The 25,497-nt window shown below is 44.2% G+C and overlaps 1 protein-coding gene across 4 annotated transcripts in view; it reads left to right on the top strand.

Moving 5' to 3' along the window:
* Positions 1–2,128: 2,128 nt before the first annotated feature.
* Positions 2,129–25,497, top strand: part of LOC110333442 (NPC intracellular cholesterol transporter 1) — a 124,248-nt gene continuing 100,879 nt past the window's right edge. For 3 of the 4 annotated variants that reach the window (XM_029546790.1, XM_029546789.1, XM_021214906.2), the window contains exons 1-4: positions 2,129–2,201; positions 13,687–13,797; positions 18,841–18,939; positions 24,233–24,331. In XM_029546790.1, coding sequence (XP_029402650.1) covers positions 2,181–2,201; positions 13,687–13,797; positions 18,841–18,939; positions 24,233–24,331 — 330 coding nt within the window. In that variant the 5' untranslated portion in view covers positions 2,129–2,180. Of the gene's footprint in view, positions 2,202–13,686; positions 13,798–15,158; positions 15,186–18,840; positions 18,940–24,232; positions 24,332–25,497 lie in introns of those variants that run through there. The other variant, XM_029546791.1, reaches the window with a different exon arrangement.

The raw sequence follows: 25,497 nt of genomic DNA, 5'->3' as shown, positions 1-25,497 counted from the left end.
GAGAGAGAGAGAGAGAGAGAGAGAGAGAGAGAGAGAGAGAGATCATTTTGTCCCATTGACAGTGTTCTTTGCTTTACATGAGATTTATAGTTTCATGAGGTCCTACTTATTAACTGTTGGTTTTAGAGCCTGAGCCGTTGGTGTTCTGTTCAGGAAATTGTCTCCTGTACCAATGCATTCAAGGCTATTTCACACTTTCTCTTCTTTTAGATTTATATAACTGGTTTTATGTTGAGGTCTTTGATCCACTTGGACTTGAGTTTTGTACAGGGTGATAAATATGGATCTATTTGCATTGTTCTACATGCAGACATCCAGTCAGACCAGCACCACTTGCTGAAGATGCTTTCTCTTTTCCATTGTTTGATTTTGGCTTCTTGGTCAACAATCAGATGTCCATGGGTCTTTGGTTCGATTCCATTGCTCTTCCTTCTGTTTCTGTACCTATGCCATGCAGTGTTTATTACTGTTGCTCTGTAATAAAGAGATGGTGATCCTTCCCTAAGTTCTTTTATCGTTTAGGATTGTTTTAGTGATCCTGGGTTTTTGTTTTTCCATATGAAGTTGAGAATGGGCTTATTGGGGTTGGAGATTTACCACAACAATTCTGTGCTAAAACCATCAGGCCCTGGGCTTTTTTTAGTTAGGACACTTTTAATGACTGCTTCTATTTCCTTAAGGGTTACAGGACTACTGAGATAGCTTACCTGATTTTGATTTAATTTTGATAAGTGATATCTGTCTTTAAAATCATCCATTTCCTTTAGATTTTCCAATTTTGTGAAGTACAGGCTTTTGAAATTAGGCCTAATATTTTTGTTTTGTTTCTTTGTTTTTTTAAATTTCCTCAGTTTCTGTTGCTATATCTCCATTTTCATTTCTAATTTTGTTAATTTGGATACTGTCTCTCTGCCTTTTGGTTAGCTTGGCTAAGGGTTTTTCTAGTTTATTGATTTTCACAAAGAACCAGCTCTTATTTTTGTTTTCACTTTGTATTGTTCTCTTTGATTTCAGTCCTGAGTTTGATTATTTCTTGCAGTCTACTCCTCTTGGGTGTGTTTGCTTCTCTTTGTTCTAGAGCGTTCTGGTGTGCTGCTAAGTTACTAGTATGAAATATCTCCAATTTCTTTATGAAGGCACTTAGTGCTATGAACTTTCCTCTTAGCACTGCTTCCACTGTGTCCCATAAGTTTGCAAATGTTGTGCCTTCATTTTCATTAAATCCTAGAAAGTCTTTAGTTTCTTTCTTTCTTTCCTGACCAAGTTATCATTGAGTAGAGAGTTGTTCAGTTTCCATGTAGGCTTTCCAGTGCTTCTGTTGTTGTTGAAATCCAGCCTTAATTCATAGTGATCTGATAGTATGCAAAGGGTTATTTCAATATTTTTGGATCTGCTGAGGCTTGCTTTGTGACTGAGTATATGGCTAATTTTGGAGAAGGTTCTGTAAGGTGTATGTGGACATCTGTGTGGAGGACATCTGTGGTGCAGACTCGAGAACTCTGCATGGAGAATCTTCATGAATGGTGTGAGGCATGAGTGTGGAGGATGTCACTGTGCAGTATGGAGAAGTTTGGGTGTGGAATCTGTGTCAGTGAAAAACTTTCTGGAACATATGTGAAATATGATGCTAGTGTGAAGGGCATTCTGTGAGAGCGTGGACACTGGGTGTGAAAGCTCTACGTGTAGTGTAGGAGACAGTGTGGAGGGTGTCCTGGGTGTTTATGCACATGGTGTGTACAAGGTGTGTGTGTGTGTGGTGTAGGATGTCCGAGTGGAGTGCATACTGGGTGCAAACGTGACCTTGGTGTGGAGGGTGTCCTAGGCGTGGAGTGTGCAGAACTCTGCGTGAAAGCTGTCTTCGGAGCATGGCATCGGTGTGGAAAGAGTCTTGGATGTGGAGTCTAGAGAACTCTGTGCATGGAAGCCATCTGAGGAGTGTGACCTGAGTGTGGAGAGCTCCAGGAGTGCACGAAGAGATCTGGGCTGGGCTGTGTGCCCGCGGGGTGAGGCGTGTCAGCGCCGGCAGGCAAGGGGCCAGTGCGCGCGCCAGCCTGGTCGCCCCTGCGCGTGCCCGGGCGCCGCCCTGTCTGTCAGCGGCCGCGGGAGCACGCGGGGCCGCCCCTCTGCGGCGGGCGGGCGCGGAGAGCGAGCGGGAACCGGCGGGCGGTGGCGCGGCGGACATGTGCAGGATGTCCTTCAAGGTGAGCGGCGCAGCGCGGGCCGGGAGGGCGGGCTCAGGCAGCTCCTCACGCTTCGCTGCGGCTTTCCTCACTTTCCGCCCGGGTCGGGGGGAGCCCCGCGGGGAGCCCCGGACTGTCGCCATAGTAACAGGCCGCGGCTGGGGAGAAGTAGGTGGAGGTCAGGGCTTCTCTGCAGCATCCCCAGGCAGGCAGGCCCTCAGGGTCCTCCCGCACCCGCCGCCTGCTCCTCAGAACACTTCATCTGCAAGGCGGAAGTGCTTTTGATCTTCAGGCTTCTGCAGCCAAAGGACTCTTGTCTTTTTTAAAGTGTTCATTCATTAAAGTCGTTCCATTTAATCCCCACTCTGGAGGATGAAAGTTGGATTCATTGATTTGCCCCGGCTGGAAGGTTTTTAATAAAAACAATAGTCAAGTGGATTGAATATTTAAAATGTGCAGTGGTGAACTAGTATTTCTGGGAGGCCTTTGGGATGATGCTCTAATCGGCCCTCCTCCTCCTCCTCCTCCTCTTTACTTTCTTCTCTGTATTTCTTTCTCACGCTCAGACAATAAAGACAGAGAAGTTAAACAATCTTCTCACCATTTGCAGCCATAAAGCTAATGGTGTTAAGACTGAAATCCAAGTCCATCAAACTCCAAAGCCCCTATGGTCCAGTCTCTTCTGATATCCCATTTGAGCAGAGGAATGACTGGATGAGATATGCATGTCAGAAAGACACTGGCTCCCACTGGAGTTGAGGCAGGGTAGGGGGACCATCACAGCAGAAGGACATTATGGTTAGCTAGTGGGTCTGGAGGTCCAGATGAATCTGAGGGGAGTTGGGGTGTATGTCATATGGTCAATATATTATGTGAAATTCTTAGAGAGTTAATAAGAATATAATTTAATTTTTAAAAATGAAAAGATTTGGGCCAGAGTGTAGGCAAGGAGAGTGAAAGGATTTAGACAATGACTTGAGATTTGTTTCAAGTGGCAGGATTCAGTATCTGGTGTTACTCGTGTGGAGGGAAGGCAAGGGAGACAGGGGGAAATTGGAATAAAGCTTGAACGCAAATGGGAGTCCACACAAAGTGCTGAGGAGACAGATACCCAGAGTGGGGATTCAGCCAATGGAGATGAGAGTTTGCAGTGAGCAGACCCAGGGGCGCTACTCTGTGACAATCAGGGATGCGGCTCAATGGGTAAGCACTGCTTCCAATGACTCCTTCAGGCTGTAACTTCAGTGCTCAGGGTAGGAGTGCAAAGGCAGGCAGAGTCCAGCAGCTCACTGGCAAGAGCATCTCTCCTTGAGAGACCCTATCTATAATAAAGTGGAAGAACAGTACAAGATATATGGCATTGATCTTTGACCTCTGAAACACATACACACCAAGCACTCTGTGAACACACAGTTTTGTGTCCTAGGGATCAAACTTAGCTTGTCAGCAGACATGTACCACACTTACACATAAGATGATGATGATGATGATTTAGAATGAGCATAATAAGAGAATCCTAATGAGAAAACTGAGAATGAGCAACCAGAGATGGATGAGCAATAACAGAAACATGTGCCAAGGCTCTCTAGTCTTTCAGTAAAAATTAAGAGAACTTAATGTGTTAAATACCACTGGGATGTGAACTAAGAATGAAAAGGAATGAAAGAATGAAAAGGACCACTGGATTTCATCACAAAGCAGCCACTGGTGACTTGCCAAGGGCACTTTTGCCAAGGGTTAGGTTCAGGAGCCAGATCACAACAGGATGCAAAGAGAATAATGGCAGAACCCACAAGTATAAGGGACTCTTTATTTGCATTATGGTGGCAGAAACTTGAGCATCCTTAAATGATAACAGGCAGATAGCTAAGATGCATAGATGTCAATAGTGCTTAAGGAGATGTTCAACATCATTAACCATCGGAGACATGCAAATCAAAACCACATTGCAATACTGCTTCAACCACACTAAGATGGCAAATTATCAAGATGATGGCAAATGTGTTGGTGAAGATGTGCAGAAATCAGAACCCCCATACATTGCTGGGAGGAATGTAATATGATGTGTCATGTTTATTTCATTTTTCCATTTTTTTGTATGTGTACCCATGTATGCTTGTTTGACCTAGAAGGGAGGTGAGGCATGGGTCTGGGTTTAAGTGCACATGTGTGCTGGTGTACATGCAAGCCCAAGGTCAATGTCAAAAGTCATTGTTGATTACATTGTACCTTATTCAATAAGGCAAAGCCTCTCGGGCAAACACCAAGCTCTCGGAGATAGCTAGTCTTAGCAGCCAGCTTGCTCTGGGGATCCCCCCTTTCCGAGGCCATGATTGTGGGTGGGCAGTCGTTCCTCAACTTGCAGAGCACTGTGACCTCTGAGCCATCTTCCCCTGCCCACATGTGACTTTGAAAAAGTCTGGTCTGTCTTCTAAAACTTTAAATCATGGAATCACCACATGATCCAGTGATTTCACTCCTAGATACATACCTGGCGGGAGTGGAAAAATCTGTCCACACAAAAATAGGTATACCCATTCATAGCAATATGCTTATTATAGCCAAAAAACGGAACCATTGCAAATGTCCATCAGCTGATGGTACAGTTTGTGGTTTTTTTTTTTAAAAAAAAGATTTATTTATTTACTGTATGTGAGTACACGATAGCTGTACAGATGGTGGTGAGCACTCATGTGGTTGTTGGGAATTGAATTTTTAAGACCTCTGGTCAACCCCACTTGCTCAGGCTCAAAGATTTATTTATTATTATACATTAGTACACTGTAGCTGTCTTCAGACACACCAGAAGAGGGCGTCAGATCTCATTGTATGTGGTTGCTGGGATTTGAACTCAGGACCTCTGGAAGAGCAGTCAGTGCTCTTACCGCTGAGCCATCTCTCCAGCCCCAGTTTGTGTTGTAAATGACAGACTGGGAGGCTTAAACAACAGACACTGTTTTGCTTAAGTTCTAGGGAAGGGAAGTCTGAGATCTAGGTGCTGGGGTGCTGGCCGAGTTGTGTTTAGTGAGGGTCTTGTCCTTGCTTGCAGCTTGCCTCTCACTGTCTGAGGCCTTGAAGGACACAGAATGCTCTGATGTCTCTCCTCTTGACTTTTGTGCTGTATAGAGTAGGGCACGTGCATGCCCATGGTGTTCGTGTAGAGCTCAGAAGACAGCCTGTGTTGGAGTTCTCTCCTTCCACCTTGTAGGTCCTGGGGTCGGGCTCAGGTCATCAGATCTGGCAGGCCTTTAGCTGCTGGCCATCTAGCTGACCTTCTTCCTTGTCTTAAAAGATGAGTATAATCCTCCCTTAAGTTGTTTCTATCAGGTATTTTGTTACAGTGACACCAAGTGTAACTGTGTAACACAGATGTTCATTCAAAAGAAGTAAACTGTTAATACATGCTGCAATGTAGGACACTTGGACACAGGGTAAGTAAAAGAAGCCAGACATAGTGTATGCTTGCACTTAAATTGTCTAGAATAGGTGAACCCATAGAGACAGACAGTAGATTGGTGGTTGTAAGGGCTAGGAGCAGGGAGGGATATATGTAAATGGGTGTGACATTTCTTTGCTGGAGAGTGATCAGAGGTTCTGTAACAGATAGTAGTGATGGCTGTATAACCAAAACCAAAAAATTAAAAAATAAAAAAACACTGCATTTTTGAGAGGAATATATAGCATGTGAATTGTGTCTCAATCAGAATGGAAGGAGAAGGGACAACTGCAACCTTGTGATCTCTGCAGGAGATGGAGATGGAGTAACCTGAGGGAACTTTCCAGAAGTTCCCAACCTGAGGGTCATGACCCCCATGACAAACCCCTATCTCCAGAACTACTTACATTAGGATTCACAAGAGTAGCAAAATTACAGTTACAAAGTAGCAACAAAAATAATTTTATGGTTTGTGGTTGGGGGTCAGCACCACAGGAGGAACTGAAGTAAAGGACTGCAGCGTTAGGAAGGGGGAGGACCACTGCTCTAGAGGGATGACCTAGAAAAGTGGGACCTCTTGCATGGGGCTTAGAGGAAAGGGGGAGGTGAAACCTCAGAAGAAGGAAGCTGAGCATTATGTGATGTTTTCTAAAATAAGTTCTGAACTTGCGGTACGTGAGAAGGAAGCTTCAGGGCTGGGGTGGTGGCTCAGTTGGTAAAGCCCTTGTTGTGTAAGTGTGAGGACCTGAGTTCTATCCCGGTTGGGCATGTGGCACATGCTTGTAATCTTAGCACTGAGGAGGCAGAGACAGGCAAATGCCTGGGGCTCGATGACTAGCCAGCCAGGTGTCCTTAGACAGCTGCTGGCCAATGAAAGGCTCTGCCTCAAAGAGAATGATGGATGGCATCCAAGGAATGACAGCCAGGATTGGCCTCTGGCCTCCATATGCATTTGCACGTGTGCGTGCGCGCGTGCGCGCGCACGAACACACACACACACACACACACACACACACACACACACACACGCTGCCTGGCAGATTAGGTGGCTGCTCCCAGGTGAGATGAGGGCGGTAGAGGATTATAAAGTGGGATGGAACTCCTGTACATCCTTCTCCAGCCTCTAGTGACTGAGACCATTACAGAAAACCAGGTGGTATTTATGTATTATATATTTTACAATTAATAAAAAAGAGACCATGAATTTGAAAAAGAGCAAAGAGCAAGGAGGGGCAGAGTGGGAGGCTTTGGAGGAAGGAAAGGAAATGAGGAAACTACATAATTATATTATAATCTCAAAAAGAAAAGAAATAATTTTAATACCATTGTTTTAAAATTTAAAAAAAAAAAAAAGCAGATGCTTGAGTCTTGAAGGAACAGATCTGTGCACCCCGATGGAGGGACACGGTGGTCTGCAAGCCAGATGGGCTCATTCTGTGCTGGAGAGAGAGGGGAGCCTGCTTCTGCCAGGAAGGGGAGCTGGGGGGGTAGAACACAGAGAGAGGGGGCTCTGTGCTAGGTAAGGAGGAAACATGCATTGCCCAAGGAGCAGGACAGAATGGCATTGTGGGGAGCAGCAGCGAGTCAGGCCAGTCTGCACTGCTCCTCATCCGCCCCCATCGGATCGAGCGTATTAAAATACACCCGGCTGCTCAGATAACTGCAGATAATTTACTGAAACATTTAGGGAAGTTTTAAGACATTTGTACCCTAAGCTATTTCTTTAGCTGTGAGTGGTTTACCTTTAAACTACTCTCCTTTTTCTACAGTGTCATCTATACTCAGTAACTGTGGTGAAAACAACTAGGCCTACACGTTATTTTCACATGAGATTAATATTATACCAAAGTCAGTAATTAATACAGTTGAGAACACAGTGTGTTCTTTAACGATTTCATTGAGCATTTATTAACTTTAACTTGGGAGCCAGGGCTAACCTTTTTGTTTTCAGCCCAAGTTGTCGCAGGAGTTTTGTCTACACCGCTTTGTGCTCCTGGCTGGTTGTAGGTGCTCACCCACCAGGAGCTATCTCAGATCTGAGAATAGAAAACACACACACACACACACACATGCACGCACACACACACACACACACACACACACACACACACCAGTTATTCTTCAAATACCTTGGCTAACTCAATGACTGGACACTCCTAAATGACTGCTACCCCAGGCCCAGTCAGAGAAGTGGCCGGTAGAAAACTCACACGGCTGGTTGGTTTTATCTCCTGCCACTACTGTATCCCCTTCTTCTTTCTAGTCCACCCAGCTCTCCCTGAGTCCTACCCACGCAACTCTCAGTGTCTTGCTCCATGCTCAGCCATTAGCTACTGACATCTTTATTGATACATCAAAAACCAATTGGGGCCAAGGACCTTCAGGGTCAGTAAACACAGATTCCCAACCACAGCACCAGAACCACCCTCTACACCAAATCCCTGGGTCTTCACCCCGCACTGCATTGTTGGCTGCATCCATGAGGGAGTTCAAGGCATTATCTCACAGTCTGTGCCCTTTGTCTTGAGCTGGAATCACTGCATGTGGCTGTGCACATCTGAACCCCACGGCCCCTTCCAAGCTCTCTGCTATGAGGCCATTCTGTTGTCTGCAGTCACAGCCAGGGCCTTGGATAGGGTGGTCCGACTCCACCACTGAGCTCCACCCCAGCCCTACCTGCATTCACTCCTCTCAGGCACCAACTTGCCTCCAGAAACCTACCTTTCCTAATTGGTGATTGGTAATTTGTGCTGGCCAAGGAAATACACATGCATATACGCGGTGTGTGCAGGCTAGTTTTATGTCAACCGTACACAGGCTAGAGTCATTTGAGATGAGGGAATGTCAACTCAGAAGATTCGTCCACCAGTCTGGCCTGTCATCGAGCCTGTGGGTCATTTTCTTAATGATGATGTGGGAGGACCCAGTCCATTATGAGTGCAGCATACCTGGGCAGGTAGTCCTGGATGGTATAAGAAAGCAGGCAGAGCAAGCCAGAAAGCAGTACTCCTCCATGGCCTCTGCTTCAGTTCCTGCCCTGACTCCTTTCAACAATAGACGTGTTAACTGGAAGGATAAGATTAAATTCAGTTTCCTCCACAAGTTTCTTTTGGTTGTGATGTTTTATCACAGCAGTAGGGAGATAACTAAGTCACAGTGTAAGACTCAGAGTTTTCATTTTTTTGGTTGTTGGTGGTGGTAGTGGTGGTAAGGTGTGTGTGTGTGTGTGTGTGTGTGTGTGTGAGAGAGAGAGAGAGAGAGAGAGAGAGAGAGAGAGAGAGAGAGAGAAGGTCTGTTGGTTTCAGTACATTGGCTTTTGGCTTTATAACTTCTATTCCAACTACTCAAGTATTGGTCTTCAGAGCTGAGGTTGCTAAGAGCCTTACTCAGTTGGAGATGGAGGGTGTTTATGGTTAGAAAAAACATCACTGCCGGCTAAATAGAAGTCTCTGGAACATTCTTGAATAAGTCTTAGCCAAGAAGATGAAGTATCTCAGTACTGAGTTTTATGATCATAGCTGAAGCCAGCTGTGCCCAAACTGGACAGGCACAGGAACCATGTGCTTCATCCAAGTCCCCCAAACATTACCTCATAATGAACTCCAGCTCACCATTACTCTTCAATTACATGGATAAGCCACAGGAAATAAATAGACAAAAATAAATGTTTTAACCTATCATATATTTATCCATTTAAAGCATCATCTTTTTGACTTCCTTTATATTTTATAGAGATGTATAGTATATGTATAGTTGTGTGACTGGGAAGTCCAAGAGGAAAAGGAGTAAGGGGAGATGAGGGAAAGACGGGAAGGGAGAGAGACAGAGAGAGATGCAATGTCTCCTTTAAAGACTGTAGTACTTGCCTGGCCCTCTCCACACCTTTTATGGTTCTGTGCAAAATGTATACAGAGATTTGGGAGTTATCCAGGGTTTGTGGTTTCTGTAGACTCCCCAATGAAAGGAAAGTTGGGGAAACTTTGTCTTGGCAAGAGAGGAGACTGGAAGGGAGGGTGGGAAGGCCATTGGAGGTCACTGCAGCCTTATTCCTTTCTGTTTGCCAAAGAGTTTGTGGGCAGCAGAACAGCGTGGTGGTTCACAAAAGGAGCAACCTGGAGCCACATCCTGCCTGGCACTAGAGCCTGACTGGCCATTTCTCTCTTGCCTTGTCTGAAATGGCATGGAACGGTACACATCTCTCTGGGCTGTGCTGAGGATGAAATGGGGTCTCTGCAGACAGCATACCATGTGGTACACAGTGTGTTCTTCATAAGTGTTAGCTCAAAATGACTAGCCTCCCCTCAGTGTGCGCCACCGTGCTGGACGGGGGAGCACACTTCCATGTCTCTGCTAGATATTCCCATTGGGATGCCGCTATAGGCAGTTGGAGCTTAGCACGTTCAAAGTTGAGCCCATTATTTGTTCTCAAAGCCTATCCCAGCCGGGCAGTAGTGGCGCACGCCTTTAATCCCAGCACTTGGGAGGCAGAGGCAGGCGGATTTCTTAGTTCGAGGCCAGTCTGATCTACAGAGTGAGTTCCAGGACAGCCAGGGCTACACAGAGAAACCCTGTCTCACAAAAGAAAGAAAGAAAGAAAGAAAGAAAGAAAGAAAGAAAGAAAGAAAGAAAGAAAGAAAGAAAGAAAGAAAGAAAGAAAGAAAGAAAGAAAGAAAGAAAGAAAGAAAGAAAGAAAGAAAGAAAGAGAAAAAAGAAAAAACAAAAACCTATCACTTCTCTGTTTCCTAAGTGACAGCAACAGTCCAGAGCCTGGGAGTCACTACTCTCTCCATAGCCTCCTCTCCACTCTGCTTCCTAAGATGTCCTCAGTGTCCCCATTCCATTCCCACAGCGGGCTGTGGCTCCAGCACTTATGCCTCTTGCCTTCCACATAACAGTGCCATTGAGCGCCTCGTCCTAGTCTCCGTGATAAGTCGCTGGGACTTTCCTTGAATGCAAAACTGATACTTCTCACCTCCAAACAGCCCCATGACTCCCCGGATAAAGTCCAAGTTTGTGTGTCTACTCTGCCCTAGGTCTCTGGTCCCCTGACTCCCATAAGCTATCGCTTTTTCCCTCCTCACATCCTCCACTCTGTCCTTTTGGGAGTGATGCTGGGCAGGCAGCAGGCAGCAGCGACCACTATGTGGTCCAGATTTTCACCATAAGCGGCTGCACTCCTCCTTCCACACCTACACTCAGCCTGTTGACTTGGTTTATTTTCCTGTGAGGCCCAGGCTGTAAAGCTTTTATAAGCAGAGGTCAAAGTTACACTGTATCTCTGTTCCTAACTGCCTGGTCCTGGCACATGCTAGTAACAGTTTATATGAATTGCTTGGACAAGCAGAGCAAGCTCTGGCTGTGCATTTGTAGATAGGACTTCTTGAACACGCAAAGTACATATTTATGTGTTGTCTCATTTAGTTCTCCAGCACAGGACAAAGGCACTGTATTATTATTTCTGACCCGTTTTATTGGGACTGGGAGAATCTACGTAACTTACTTAAGATGCAGATCTGGGAAGTGGTTCAGACTGGAACCTAGCTCTTTCTTTTCCCAGATCAGCTGTGCTGTCCAACTGTCCTCTGCCTCTCAGACAATCAAGCCCTGAGAGAGAATGAAATATTTATAGCTTCTTACTAAACTCATTGTCTAGTAGCTTGAAAACTGGTCTGAACAGCTTAACTAGAGAGGAACTTCCAAAACCATCCTAAAGAGAGAAAGAAAGAGGCCCTAGCTCTAAAGCTCGTTCTGACAGTAGACGTCTGCTGCTTGCAGGTGGGTTTTCTAGGTATTCAGGTTCAAGCAGCAAAGTCACTCAATAAAATCATATTCCTCTGTGTGTGTGTGCATCTGTCTGTCTGTCTGTGTGTCTCTGTGTGTATGTCCGTGTGTGCATGTCTGTCTGTCTGTGTGTGTATGTCTGTGTGTGTATGTCTGTCTGTCTCTGTGTGTGTCTGTGTGTGTGTATGTGTGTGTGTCTGTGTGTATATGTATGTTGTCTGTCTGTGTCTGTGTGTCTGTCTGTGTGTATGTGTGTCTGTGTCCGTCTCTGTGTGTGTGTATATCTATGTCTGTGTCTGTGTGTACCTGTGTGTTCTCATTTTAGGAAAAGCCTGCAGAGGTATTCCAAGATAGCACTGAAGCATCCGCTCAGTTCACCTGCCCCTGCTTCACCTCTGCCTTGTGCCATCTCTATTAGAAGAGCATTATCTCATGATCTGTAGTAATTCACACAAAACCCACCTTTCTGTGGCTTCCCTGGGGTACCAGTAACTACAACAAGTTAGACACAACATGGGGCAGATGTAGGAGGTTATGGTGTGATCACCATGGCCCAGGTTAGCTTGAAATCTCCGGAGAGTCAAATGTATGCCTTCATGGAAGGCAAATGATTAGACTGGGATCTGAAGTGCTCCCCGCCCCCCCCCCATCCCCACCCCTGAGCGAGCCAGGAAACTATTCAAAGCATGTTTGTGATCTGTCTATCACTCTCCACCTTGCCTCTCACATTCTGGTTTGCAGGCTCAGCACTGGCTTATCTGCTCTGAAAGACCTGAAATGAAATCCTTGCACCAGCAAATGTCATCATCTGTTAGCACCGCATGCTCACTGTATGTGGCTCTCTTGAGGGTCTAGGGGCATTGGTACTGTCCTTTTACTGTGTTCAATACCCCCTCAAGAAGTAACCACGGAAGGTCACAAACCCTTTATAGTCTGTTTTTCTATATATGTTTATGATAAGTTTTAAACTAGATATAGTAAAGATTAATGACAAAAATTAATAAGGTAGAACAATTATAACAAAATACTGTAATAAAATTCCCATGTCACTAATTTGTTCTTTGGGGGCTGTGGGCAAGTAAAGGAAGAGCCACCTAGACACAAGCGTAGTCAGAGTCATAGTGAGGTGGCTAAGTGAACAGAGGGTGGGGTGGCTGGCATGAGCAATGTGAATACACTGGACATAGGAATGAGTGCTTCCTGGGCAGGAAAGAGAGTGCGGGACTTCATCATGCTATTTAAAACAGTATTTACTTAACACTTATGAATTGCTTGTATCTGGAACTTTCCATGGAATATTTTCTCTCCTCAGCAATTACTATACCTTGGGGAAGAAGTCATGTGAATCTTGTAGGCTTTAGGAACTTCCTGAGCCCTTTAAGTTTTGTTTATTTCTTGAAACTTCTGAGATTCCTTCCAAGAGAGTGTTTCAGTTCAGAAAAAAACAGTAGTACCTATTTATTAGGCAATTAGCCCACTTCAGTTCTCTCTCTCTCTCTCTCTCTCTCTCTCTCTCTCTCTGTGTGTGTGTGTGTGTGTGTGTGTGTGTGTGTGTGTGTGTGTGTAAACTTGAAAGCAGGTATTTTGATCTCTGTCTAAAGCAAAAGGAGACAATGACTCCCATGAGCCCAGGTACTTTGGATGGCATCCTGAAACTCAGACACAAAATAGCATTCTCTGCCCAAAGAACCTAGTTCTCACCCAGAACTTCTGGCAAGTTCCAGTTGAAGGGAAACACGTTAGGTGGATAGATAGTAAATTGCCTACCCCAATAGCTGGATTTGGCTTGCAAATGTTGCGGACACAGAGAGGAGAAGGTACCGCCAAACTCCGGAGGATCGGGACAGGAAGAGATTTGCTTCATGTACAAGGGAAGAGTTGTTCTTTTCGGCTTGTTTCAGGCAGGAAATGTTTCAGAAAGGAAATGTTTCAGAAAGGAAATGGCATCTGGGCAGAACCGTGTCCTTCTAGGATGGGAAAAAGTCATTTCAAGTTTAAAGGAAATTGTGAACAAAGACCCAACAGAGGCAGAAAGGCGAGGCTTTAGGAGTAAGCAGAACGTCAGTTGTGCTGCAGGAGGGCCGTGTTTGGGCTCAGAGATCTGCAGTGAATGAAAAACCTCTCATAGCCTGGAGTTCTATACTCTCATCTGTGGAGAGGAGGGCAGCCTTCCAGAGGATCGTCCCTCATCTGGAAGGCCACCTTTGGGACAAGGTTATCTGTGTACATGGAAGCGGCCGTGATCTCTGACCCCTATTTTAAGACCCTGTTTCTTTTCCGCTCTTGCAGAAGGAAACTCCGCTTGCCAACGCCGCCTTCTGGGCAGCAAAGAGGGGAAACCTGGCCCTGCTGAAACTGCTGTTAAACAGTGGCCGTGTGGACGTGGACTGCAGAGACAGTGTACGGAGGGACGCGGTATCTGCATGCCCAGAGCGTGCCTTTGCACTCCGCAGCCACGAGCTCCTTGCAAACGCGCTCCCTTCGCACGCTTGTGTGCTTTGTTCTTGTACATGCTTGCCTTCTCCTTTGCCGAGAATCCTAAGGTATAGTGGTGGACCTAGAAACACACCGAGAAGTCAGAAAGCAAACGGTACCCACGAGAACAGAAGGCCTCTGGCACTGTGAAGGAGGGACTTCCAGTAAGAAGCTGACTGGCAAGTTCCAAGAATACAGGGCTACTTACCACACAACTGTCCCAAAGAAAAAGAGGAGGATAATTTAGAACACATGTGGGCTCCCATGATTGTAGGAGTTGTGGGTTTAATCCATGATGTAAAAACTGAGGAACTGCAGCCTCTACCAGCCTTCTATCGGGGAAATAAAATAGGGGCCACTGCCACAGTCACATCCACTGCGAGTCCCTTCCCTTCCCCGGCTAGCAGCCAGCAATTCTCTGTTCCCTGGGGACAAGGAGGACCTCAGATAAGGAGATGGTTTTGTGGTCTGGACAAAATGTTCTCAGCGGAGCCTTATGTTCTCCTTGAGGGTTAGGGTATGTCATCTTCAGCTCTGACACAAACGTGCAAGTGACCCCATGAGCAGCCGAGGAAGGAAATGGAGGATCACCAGGACCCAGATCCACCCTGTCCCTTCCTCTGCCTGGCTCTGGATCCAGAATCTGAATCATAAGCAGTGCTCCAAAAGCCTCCTTCCCTCCCTCGGTCCTTCAGCGTGGCTACTAAAGCATCCACTGGGAGCCGAGGGTGGAGGGGAGCGCGGAGGCCAACAGGCTCCCAGTTCAGCCTGGCGCTGGCGCTCACACTGTTGTAGGACCTATTACATTACTTTTGTACCTTCCAGCTGCAGTCACAGAGCCCCAGAACTACACTACCAGATCACTTCTTGATGAATAGTCCCTTTATTAAAGCCCCTCCAATTATCCAAATATGAATATACCATCTGTTCTTTGTCAGAGTCCAGACTTACGGGGGACTCCAGGCATCTGGGAATGGCCATCTTGTCTTACTTGGGTCTCAATGGACCAATTCCTGTCCCACACTGACCAGCATGGTGAGGTAGGAACCAGTTGCCGCTTGTGGCCTTTGTCTCTGACCATTTTGGTGACTGCTTTTCCTCTCCTTCTTTTAAAGTCATTCCTGTTGAGCCGCCCCTTTGACACCCTCTGAGTTCTAGCTGAAGGTCACCCTGCTGTACCTCACAGACCCACCCTTTCTGGTGTCTTCAGTCAGAGTCAGAATAGATGTTTGACTAATAAATGAATATGTGTATAAATTATCCCTCTTAAATTAGTTGGATAGATTAGACCGTCTGGTGAGATGGCTCAGCAGGTAAGAGCGCTTGCCACCCAAGCCTGATGAACTGAGTTTGATTCCAGTACCCATATAAGGCAGAAGGAAAGGGCTGACTCCATGAGATTGTCACCTGACTTCCACATGTGTGCTGTACTCTGTACTCCCCACGACAAATGCACACCATGCACACAGAGGAACAGAAAATGAGATAAAAGTTTAGAAGACATTTTGTAGTTACTTAATCAGAAGGTTTCTGGAAAAACAATTTCTTAACTTAAGGAGCACATGTGGCTGCTGCTTTGAACGGCCAGTTAGTGCTTTGGGGGACAAGGACATATGTGGAGACACTGCAGGCCTTTGTCCCCTTTGGAATGTCCTGCCTCTTCTGTGTGGCACCTGGGCATGGACTCTGCATTCTAGGATTCTTATGGTGATGATTGATCTCTGGGCTGTGCCGGCTTACAGAACTAAGGCACAGGGTCACCTAGGAAATCCATGTGGAATTTTAGAATGCAAAGAATGCCCCATGTAGCCCTCTGAAAATTGTTCTCAACCTAAACAGCCATTTTCAGACTTTTCCTACAGATTGTAAAGAACAAGTACTGCATCTTGAGACCGCATGCCGTATGCTCAAAGCTCTGATTTGCTAACATTGTCTGGGTTCCCAGGTTGTCAGGGACAGAGTCTCAGGGCATAGCCCAAGCTGCCTGGAACTTGTTATGTGCACTGTCTGGCCTCCAAGCCTTGCTTCACTGGAATTACAGGCTGCACTCTCAAGCCTGGGGGAATCCCAAATTAAGGCCATCTCTGCTCTTTATTTTTTATTTTTTGCTTTGATTTGTTTCTCTCTCTAACCCATTTAACCAAGATTTTAACCTATTTTATAAGATTCTTATAGTCTTTTAAAAATTTATTAATGTATTTATTTTGATGTCTTTTGTTTTGAGCTTTGCTTCCTTCATATGCATTTATACATACTTTGTTCAAAACCAGTTTGTCTTGAAATATACTTTTTTAACTTCAGCCAATAAAATAAAACACTCTTAACATCTCAGGAGTCAAAAGTCAGTCAAGCTTATAGGTTTTAAATATAAGAGAAATGTTATTGTATATGGTACTATGATACTTTTTTTGCTCCTTCTCTATTGAACCAATCTTTCTTTCAGTTGATCGTGGTATAGAATTAAACATAATCTATCCATAAAAGCTTATTTTATTATTTATTTTATCTTTTCTTTAAAACTGATCAGCCTAAAGGGTTTTTTCTTCTCTTTTAAAGATTAATTTTATTTTTAAGGCTATTTTCCTGTTTTGTTTAGTTTAGTTTTTCGAGGCAGAGTTTTTCTGTATAGCCCTGGTTGTTCTGGAACTCCTCCTGTAGACCAGGCTGGCTTTGAACTCACAGATATCCATCTGCCTCTGCCTCCTAAATGCTGGGATTATAGGCACCACTACCACCCAACTATTTTCCCTTTTTTTAAAAAAAAAATCTTAAAATTATATATGTATATATGTCTGCATGCATTTGTGCCACATGAATGCAGTGCCCTTAGAGGCCAGGAAAATGGTGGTCAAGTCCCTGAAGCTATAGAAACATGGGCCTTCTCTTCTGTAGTAGCAGCATGCTTCCTTTAAGTACAGAGCTCTCTAGCCTCTTCTTCTCTTTTAAATACCCGGATTACATACTTGATACTTTCTTTGGCTCATCGTTGACTTTTTTTTTTTAAGCTGTGTGACCTGTGGGATATTGTCTCTTATATCTCATGTCAAAGGGTATTTATAGCATGTTTACACAAATCAGCTCTAACCTAAGAGTCCATTTGAGGTGCTATAATAAAATACTTTGGACTGTAGTTTATAAACAAAAGGAATTTATTGGTCATAATCATGCAGACTAGGAAATCAAGACCAAGGTGCTTGCAGATTTGGTGTCTGCTCCTAATAACTCCTAAAGGCAGGAGCTCCCCACGATATTTCACGTGTGCACTAATCCCACTTGGAAGGCAAGTCCCTCATGTTTTAACCACTTCCTATGAGGCCTATCTTAACGCCACCACAGTGGGAATTAAATCCCAGCATGAGTTTTGAAGGGACACATTCAGACCACAGCACCATTGATTCTCCTATTTCCTGTCTAAATAAAAATTCTCATCACTCAGGAAAAAGATAGTGATAGTAAGATTGCCACCCCAGTCCTGAAGACTACAGAGAAAGGGAATTTGACTGAATAAATAGAGAAACCAGCATTAAATGACATCACACATCAAGTGACATCATACACCAAATGGCATCACAGGTCAAATGGACCTAACATATCTACAAAGCATTCCACTCAAACATCAAAGAATATGTATTCTACCCTGCAGTACATGGTGGAAGTTTCTCTAAAACAAAACACATTCTGAGACACTGAACAACTCTTAACAAATTCAAAAATATGAAATAACCCTATGTATACTATCTGACCACACAATGCAATTAAAGTTAAGGTCAACAGCAAAATATTTTCTAGAAGCTACAGGATCTCATGGAAATTGAACTACACATTGCTAAACAATGAGTGAGCCAAAGAAGAAATAAAAAAAGGTTTTTTTTCTTTTTTTTGGCTTTTTCGAGACAGGGTTTCTCTGTATAGCTCTGGCTGTCCTGGAACTCACTTTGTAGACCAGGCTGGCCTCAAACTCAGAAATCTGCCTGCCTCTGCCTCCCAAGTGCTGGGATTAAAGTCGTGCACCACCACACCTGGCATAAAAAAAAGATTTTTAAAGTAAAATAAAATAAATAAAAGTCGGTTGACTCTTTCGAGAAGCCCAAGTCCATGGTTGAGAGTGATTTGTTCTTTTCCCGAAATCCCTCTCTTTCCTTTATCCCCCATGCTCACATCTTTAAAATCTTTTCTAAATAAACTCCAATTCTTTTTCAATAAATACATGAATAAAACTGAGAAAAGTTTTTGAGACACAGGCTTATTATGTAGCCCATGGGAGCTTTGAACTCATGATCCCCATTCCTCAGCTTCCCCACCTGGCTTTAACAAAAAGCAAGAAAACAATTTAAAATGTTTTTAAATACAAATGCATCTTCCAGACATGATGTGGTCACTGCACTCCTCTGCTCACTGCACCAGTGGTCACCTGCACAGATTCAAGCCAACAGAGCCAGTCAGCACTGTAGGAGGTAACGCTACTTGGGGTCAGTGTGTGACAGACAGAGGCGAGGACAGGAGCCAGAGGAGGACGTGTGTGAAGGGAAGTTGGGTTCTGAAGGGAGAGAGGGAAGGTCCAGGTAGAAATGATCAACTTACATTGTAAATGTATAAGACAAAACCAAAACAATTTTCCAAACCAAAGAACTAACTGCTAACATTCAACTGTCTTTTGAATTAGTTAGCAGTGGACTGGATCAGGGATCATTCAGTGTGAGTCATAAAATGAGAATACTGTACTTTTGCTGGCTAAGAGGCAATAGCAATGTTTTACCTGGACTGATTCTGAAGTTGATGCATGGACGTGAATTTGTAACCTTCAAATTCCAACCTTGGCAGTCTATCGGTTTGCTTGCTCCCATACCATAGTTCCTAGTGAGCCACTGTCGCCTGGGCATCTTCTGGGAGAAGCTAACCACCTCTGCGGTCTCTTGGGTTCCCTTTCTGCCGTGAGGGCTTCACTGTTCCTCTCTCTCCTCTGTGCAGCACGGCACCACACTTCTCATGGTTGCCTCCTATGCTGGCCACATAGACTGTGTGAGGGAGCTTGTTCTGCAGGGAGCAGACATCAACCTTCAGAGAGAGGTAAGTCGGCTGTACACGTGAATAAAAATATCTGGCTTAAGAGATCATTGATCATTATGGTAGTCAACCGCTTAAGAGGATAAAGGCTGCAGTTGTAAGTGCAACCCTGGGGGTGTGGTCACACCAGAGTCCAGTCAGGGTACTCACAGCAGCAAGGTGGCTTGTGCATTTTAGCATACTCAGGAAGTCGGGTCTGAAGAGACCATGTGTTTCCAAGCTGACATCGAACCCGGTCAAACAAAGCTTTGTGGAGACGTGTACACTCTAACAGGTTTACACAGACCCAGGTATGAAACGGGCATCTTAGGGCAGCTCCTAACCATAGTGTACTCTTGATCTTGCTTCATCTGGCCCAATCCAACCATCTGCCTTACCTCTAAGCCTCAGTGGTCCTGTCGGTAGATCAGGAAAGAACAACCCACAGGCTGCAGCCCTCAGCCTTAGTGGAGCTAGACTATTGAGAGCAGCCGTGTGAAGACTGCCGTAAAATCAACCGTAAAGACTCTTCACCCAGTCTTTAGGACAGTCTCCATAACACCAGGCCATTGTGTCAGACTGGTTTTTTTTGTTTTCTTGGTTTTTTTTTTTTTTTTTTTTTTTTTTTTTTTTTTTGGCTTCGGCAGTTTAGATAAAATTTTCCTCTAGCTTAAAGAATATTTTAGAAGGATATTTTTAAATTACCCTCACCTTATCCTCTCTCTACAGTCTTTGTTTATTGTAACTTTAAAATGAAAAGCAGATTTTCTCTAATAAAACAATCCAGTCCAGATCTGCTTGTTCAAAAATCTGATCCTAAAGGGTAGGCATGCGGTATACAGAAACCTTCCTGAGAAAAGCAGAGGAAGGGAAGCAGCGGGGCCCCGGCAAGTGTGTGTCTTTGTGGTTTTGTATGTATTCATTCATTTAGTGGGTCAACTAAGCCAGCAGACCTGAGAACAATAGCCCTTGGGGATTTCACATTCAGTGCAGACATAAACTGTGTCTTACTAGATGATGTTACAGAAGTTTCCAGCAGTCCCTCTGGTTTTCCGAGCCCATGCCAGCCTCTGGCAATGCAAATACTAAACCAAAGGGAGGCCCCAAAGTATTGCCTTTATCAGGAATCTTTGAAACACCGAGACCCACTGTTAATCCATTCACAGCATCAGAACGGTTCCTTAGAACACACCTAACCTTGTTTTCCTGGATACATAGAGCTTGCTAGAGAGACCAACTGGAAGCCAATGGCCCTGAACAGCAGACATGGGAGAGATCCAGGAGTAGTGACAGATGGACCACCAGGAAGTTGGTCCCAGACTTCAGGAGGAAAAAGTGTACATTGAAGATGTATTTCCACATTTCAGACTAAAGTCTTAAATCCTATTAGCTAGGAATTACCGTATTCCTGTACATGACTGATTTTACATATTAACTTAGCTCAAATCAAGATGATAGTCATTTTTAGTTAATGTATCGAAAAGTGACTGAAAAGTTAGTATTTGTTCTTAATAAAGAAAGCACCAGAAAGAATCCTTGGTATTTTCTAGATTTCTTTTTTGGAAACAAGTCTTTGATTCTACCCAAGTTTCTTCATCAAATCCTCTTTACAAATGTTCTAGAAGTTAGCAACCTTCACTGTCAGAGAGCAATGGCCTGGCGCTGCAGAGTCATATCTGTAAGAACCAGGGAGGGAGGGACCCACTCACAGCTTGCAGAAAGGCTCTGGAAGTGGAGGTGGCCCTTCCTCAGGGGCATGGCTGGAGGCAGAGGATTAAATCTGCAAAGGTGTTAGAGCTCTGCCTCAGTGGGCATTGCTCCCCCAGCCCATGCCCTCCTGCCTTAGAATTTAGAATGATCAATGCAGTCCACAGGACTTGCCCCTCCTTTAGCCCCTCATGCCAGAGTCAGAATCTAATACCCATAGGTTCCAGGTGAGCTGTGGAAAGAACGGTTTCTCACAGTGCCTGGAGAAGTGTCTTGGCTTCACCCAAAGCTCAAACTGTGGAAATCATAGGCGGCCTCCTCCTCCTCCTCCTCCTCCTCCTTCCCTGTCCTCCTCTTCTTTTTTGCAATCCCTCGTACAGTGTATCATTATGACATTCACTCCCTATCTCATCCCCTCCCATCCCTGCTGCTGACCCCTCTTCCCAGCTAGCCCCCATAACAAGCATCCTCATAGAAATGACACATTACCCACTTCTGAGCTGACTTCAGACACCCCAGAAGAGGGCATCAGATCTCATTACGGATGGTTGTGAACTATCATGTGTTTGCTGGGATTTGAACTCGGGACCTCTGGAAGAGCAGTCAATGATCTTAACCGCTGAGCCCCCCAAGGCAACTCTTTTTTTTTTTTTTCTTTTTTTTTTTTTTTTAAGCAAATGACAAAAACCCAAATTACCAGCTTTTTTAAACCTAAGCTTAACATTACATATTTAAACAATAGTCAAACTGACGAGGTTGCCAGCATCCATGCACAACTAGAAAACATCCTTAGTGTACACTAAACCAGAAATGTATTACCATTGATGCAGTAATAGCTTTCATCACTAAATACTGAAAATAAAATTGAAGTATTTCTGTAGAAGCTTCATCTGTCAATGTTAACTTCACAGCGGGCTGACACTACTCACTCACAATTCACCACGATGGGAAGCAGATCCATGCTGGTGTTACAGACAATCTCGCCCTAGCACTACTCAAAGTCACAGGGCTCACCTCAGATTACCATTTGTTTAAAGCAAAGTGCATACAGAGATTACAATTTTAAAGACAAAAGAAACAAAAAGAAAAGGTCCTATTTTGTGGTCCCAACAACAAACTCAAAAATCTGATAGATGGAGGCTCTAACGAGCTGTTTTATAAATACTTTAGGTACAGTTATACAGAAAGTCGAGTTCGTTTGAAATCTTCAAAAAAAAGTTCCTGTTATTCCTCAAATGGTGCTTGTTATGGTTTAACATTTCTGTTAAATGCATGTGTTGAATTACTTGTTATCCAAGCATAGCAGGTGCTCCTTACCATTTATTGTCAAGGACTTTAACTGCCCATCTTCTTCAACTTCTACTCTTTCTTGGCCGTTCTCCACAATTCTCTTTGTAGTGATTTTTTTGCCATTAACTATCTTAGTTGAAGTTGATATTGATTTGAAGTTCCAAGGCAACTCTTATAAGGACAACATTTAATTGGGGGCTGGCTTACAGGTTCAGAGGTTCAGTCCATTATCATCAAGGCAGGAGCATGGCAGCATCCAGATGGGCATGATATAAGAAGAACTGAGAGTTCTACTTCTTGTTCTGAAGGCAAGCAAGAGAAGACTATCTTCCAGGGAGCTAGGATGAGGGCCTTAAAGCCCACAGCTACAGTGACAGACTTCCAACAAGGCCACACCTCCAAATAGTGCCACTCCCTGGGCCAAGCATATACAACCATCATACATGCTAAAAATACCATGTTTTGGTTGGCTGAAAAATGTGAATTTAGACTGTTACTGGTTAATATGTCCAGTTTTGAGGAATATTTTAAACCCACTTCTGTTCTGAACTCGTTAGATAATTTATAAAAGTGTTTTATGTTCCTTTCCTTTTTTCCTTCTTCTTTTCTTTCTTTCTTTCTTTCTTTCTTTCTTTCTTTCTTTCTTTCTTTCTTTCTTTCTTTCTTTCTTTCTTTCTTATTTATTTTTTTCATTAATTTTCTACTCTGGAGACTAAGTTCTGGAACCACAATTCTCCACCAGAATTCTTCCTTGTTTTGATTTATAATTTTTCCCAAACACCATACCAAGTGTATTTGTTGCCTGTGCGGATTACAACAGATCTTCATAAACTGAATAGCTTAAAACAACAGGAATCCATTATCTTATAGATCTGGAGGCCAGAAATCTCTATTCAGATAATGGGCGGGGCTTATTCCCCCTGCAGGCGTGTCTGACCCATGGCCTCCAGGAAACATGCACCCCAGGATAACCACTCCCAAGCATAGATTTTGTAGATGATAGTGTCAGGTGACTGTCACTCTCTGCTGCCTCGAGAGCTGATGCTATCCTCATTCCAAGGCTGTACCCACAGCTCTCCATCACTGTGTCTGTGGCCTCTTTGCCTCTTCTGTCAAATTTTTCTCTTCATCAGTCTTCTTTTAGTTATTTTACTGTAGTAAATATACATGAAGCTTACTGTCTTAACCATTCTCATTTTAACCACTTTATAACATGTACTTAGGGTGACACGCACTCAATAACAGCGGTACGTGATCGCTGCGTGACCACTGTAGTGGCCATCTTGGTGTGTAACTCTTCCCTGCCAATAACTCTCTCTTCCTCCCTCTCAGCTGCTAGAAACCATCTCCCTACTGCCTGTAACCATGAATTTGAGTTCTTCAGACACCATCGTAGTGTTTGTCCTTATAGAACAGGCTTCTTTCTTGTAGCAAATCTTTATGTTCCATCCATTTACGTTTTATACCACTGTGGTATCTGTCTTACTTTCCTTCCTTTTAAAGCTAAATAATCTAAACAATCTGCCATTGTAGACAATGCCTCGTTACTCCTCCATTTGTCCACAGGAGGACATTTCCACTGAGGATTTTTGTTTTGTTTTGTTTTGTTTTTGCTTGGTTTGGAATTTTGAGATAGGGTACATACACTATTGTAGCCAAGGCTGGCCTCCAATCTTCACTCCTGTGCCTCAGCCTCCTGTCTGCTGGGTTTATAGGCCTGTACCACCCAGCACAGTTCAGAGATGAGCAAAGAGTTTAGGTTTTTGTTGTTGTTGTTGTTTTTTCATTTTGATAAATGTTGATATTTATCACTGTCCAGGTAAGCCAGAATGAGTTTGTCTTCTCCAGGTTGTTAACCTGGTCTTCACCATATAAAGAAAGAGCATGCCCTGGAAGAGGGATGTAGTCTGACCCTTGAGGGAGAAGATCACCCACTCTAATACAAGAACAAAGTCTCCTTCTGTGTTATTTCTCTTATCAGGAGATAGCAGTGGGGGCTGGAGGTGTAGCTGAAGGCCACTTGCCACTCTTCCAGAGGACCCAGGTTCAATTCCCAGTACCCACACGACAGCTCACAATGGTCTGTAACTACATTTTCAGAGAATCCTATGTACTATCGTGACTTCCACGAACACTGCACATGTGTGGTACACTGACATATGTGCAGAGAAAACACCACACACACAAAAATAAATTTTTTAAAAAGAAAGAAAATCACAGCAAATCAAATGTGACCCTCTTGGAGCTAGGAAGTTTCTATTTTATTTGAAAATTAATTTTGCTAAATGTCTTCTTAAAGCAACTCCCCTCTCTCTCTCAGTCAGGTACAACTGCCCTGTTCTTCGCTGCCCAGCAAGGCCACAATGATGTTGTGAGATTTCTCTTTGGATTTGGAGCATCCACTGAATGTCGGACCAAAGTAAGAGAGTCTTGGTCTTGAATTCACACCCCGTTGGAGACCTTCCAGGTCTTGAATTCATACCCCACTGGCGACCTTCAAGGTCTTGAGTTGATGTCGTGTTGGAGACCTCTGGCAGTCATGCTGTTCATTGTCACCTTACCTAACAGACATGTGCTTCTCCTGCGGGAAGATTCAGAGCCTAAGGAAGCGGTTTCCTGAGGTTGCTCGTAGTGGTTCAGGGTTAGTCAGTGTTTGGGATTCCTTCCAAGTTTTGCACTGGGAGAGTTTCAAGGGGGATGACTGAAGTTCTCCCTTGCATCATTCATTTTCTGTGCAGGGATGCCAAGCTTTATAACCAGGTGTCTCTAACAGTCCCGATTTCTGTGTTCTACTCTGTCTGTAGTCATTCCAGTAGGAGTTATTAGAGGGATGACCTGGTCCCAGCGAGCCTGGGGTGCGCTGAGACCGCGTCGGGCAGGTGGCCTGCACTCGTGGGTGACATGGAATCAGACTGTAGGTCTCAGAGTCAAGCAGCTCTGGACAGGAACTATGGTTCTTCCTTAAAGGGGTTTTCATTCTCCCTTTTCATATTCAGAGAAAGAAGCATGGTACAAAAAGGGTGACTGTTGTGTTCACATGTTTTTTTCATGTTTTATAGGAGGAAATTTTGAGCTCATGTAAGATTCTTGTCACTTTCAGCTCATTTTAGGTCTACTTATAATATTAATTCCTGAATTTTATTCCATGAACTTTAGATTTTCTTAATTGATTATGTATAAGGTTGTTCCCTCTGGATCCTTCTCCTAATGGAATGCTAGCAAATGGTCCAGATGTTATAAAGAGTTCTGTCTTTTCTAAAACCCATTAGTAATTTTGTGTGCATGCCTTGAAACATAGTGAATATAATAACATAGTAAAGTATAGCACAGCAGGGGCTGGTGAGATGGCTCAGTGGGTAAGAGCACCCGACTACTCTTCCAAAGGTGCAGAGTTCAAATCCCAGCAACCGCATGGTGGCTCAAACCATCCTTAACAAAATCTGACGCCCTCTTCTGGGTGTCTGAAGACAGCTACAGTGTACTTACATATAATAAACAAATAAGATATTTATTAAACAAAGAGTTAGCCGGGTGTGGCGGCGCACGCCTTTAATCCCAGCACTCGGGAGGCAGAGGCAGGCGGAT

This window comes from Mus pahari, chromosome 15, assembly GCF_900095145.1.
Source record: "Mus pahari chromosome 15, PAHARI_EIJ_v1.1, whole genome shotgun sequence".
In the NCBI taxonomy this organism is placed as follows: domain Eukaryota; kingdom Metazoa; phylum Chordata; class Mammalia; order Rodentia; family Muridae; genus Mus; species Mus pahari.
This window is presented reverse-complemented; position numbering and strand designations above follow the sequence as displayed.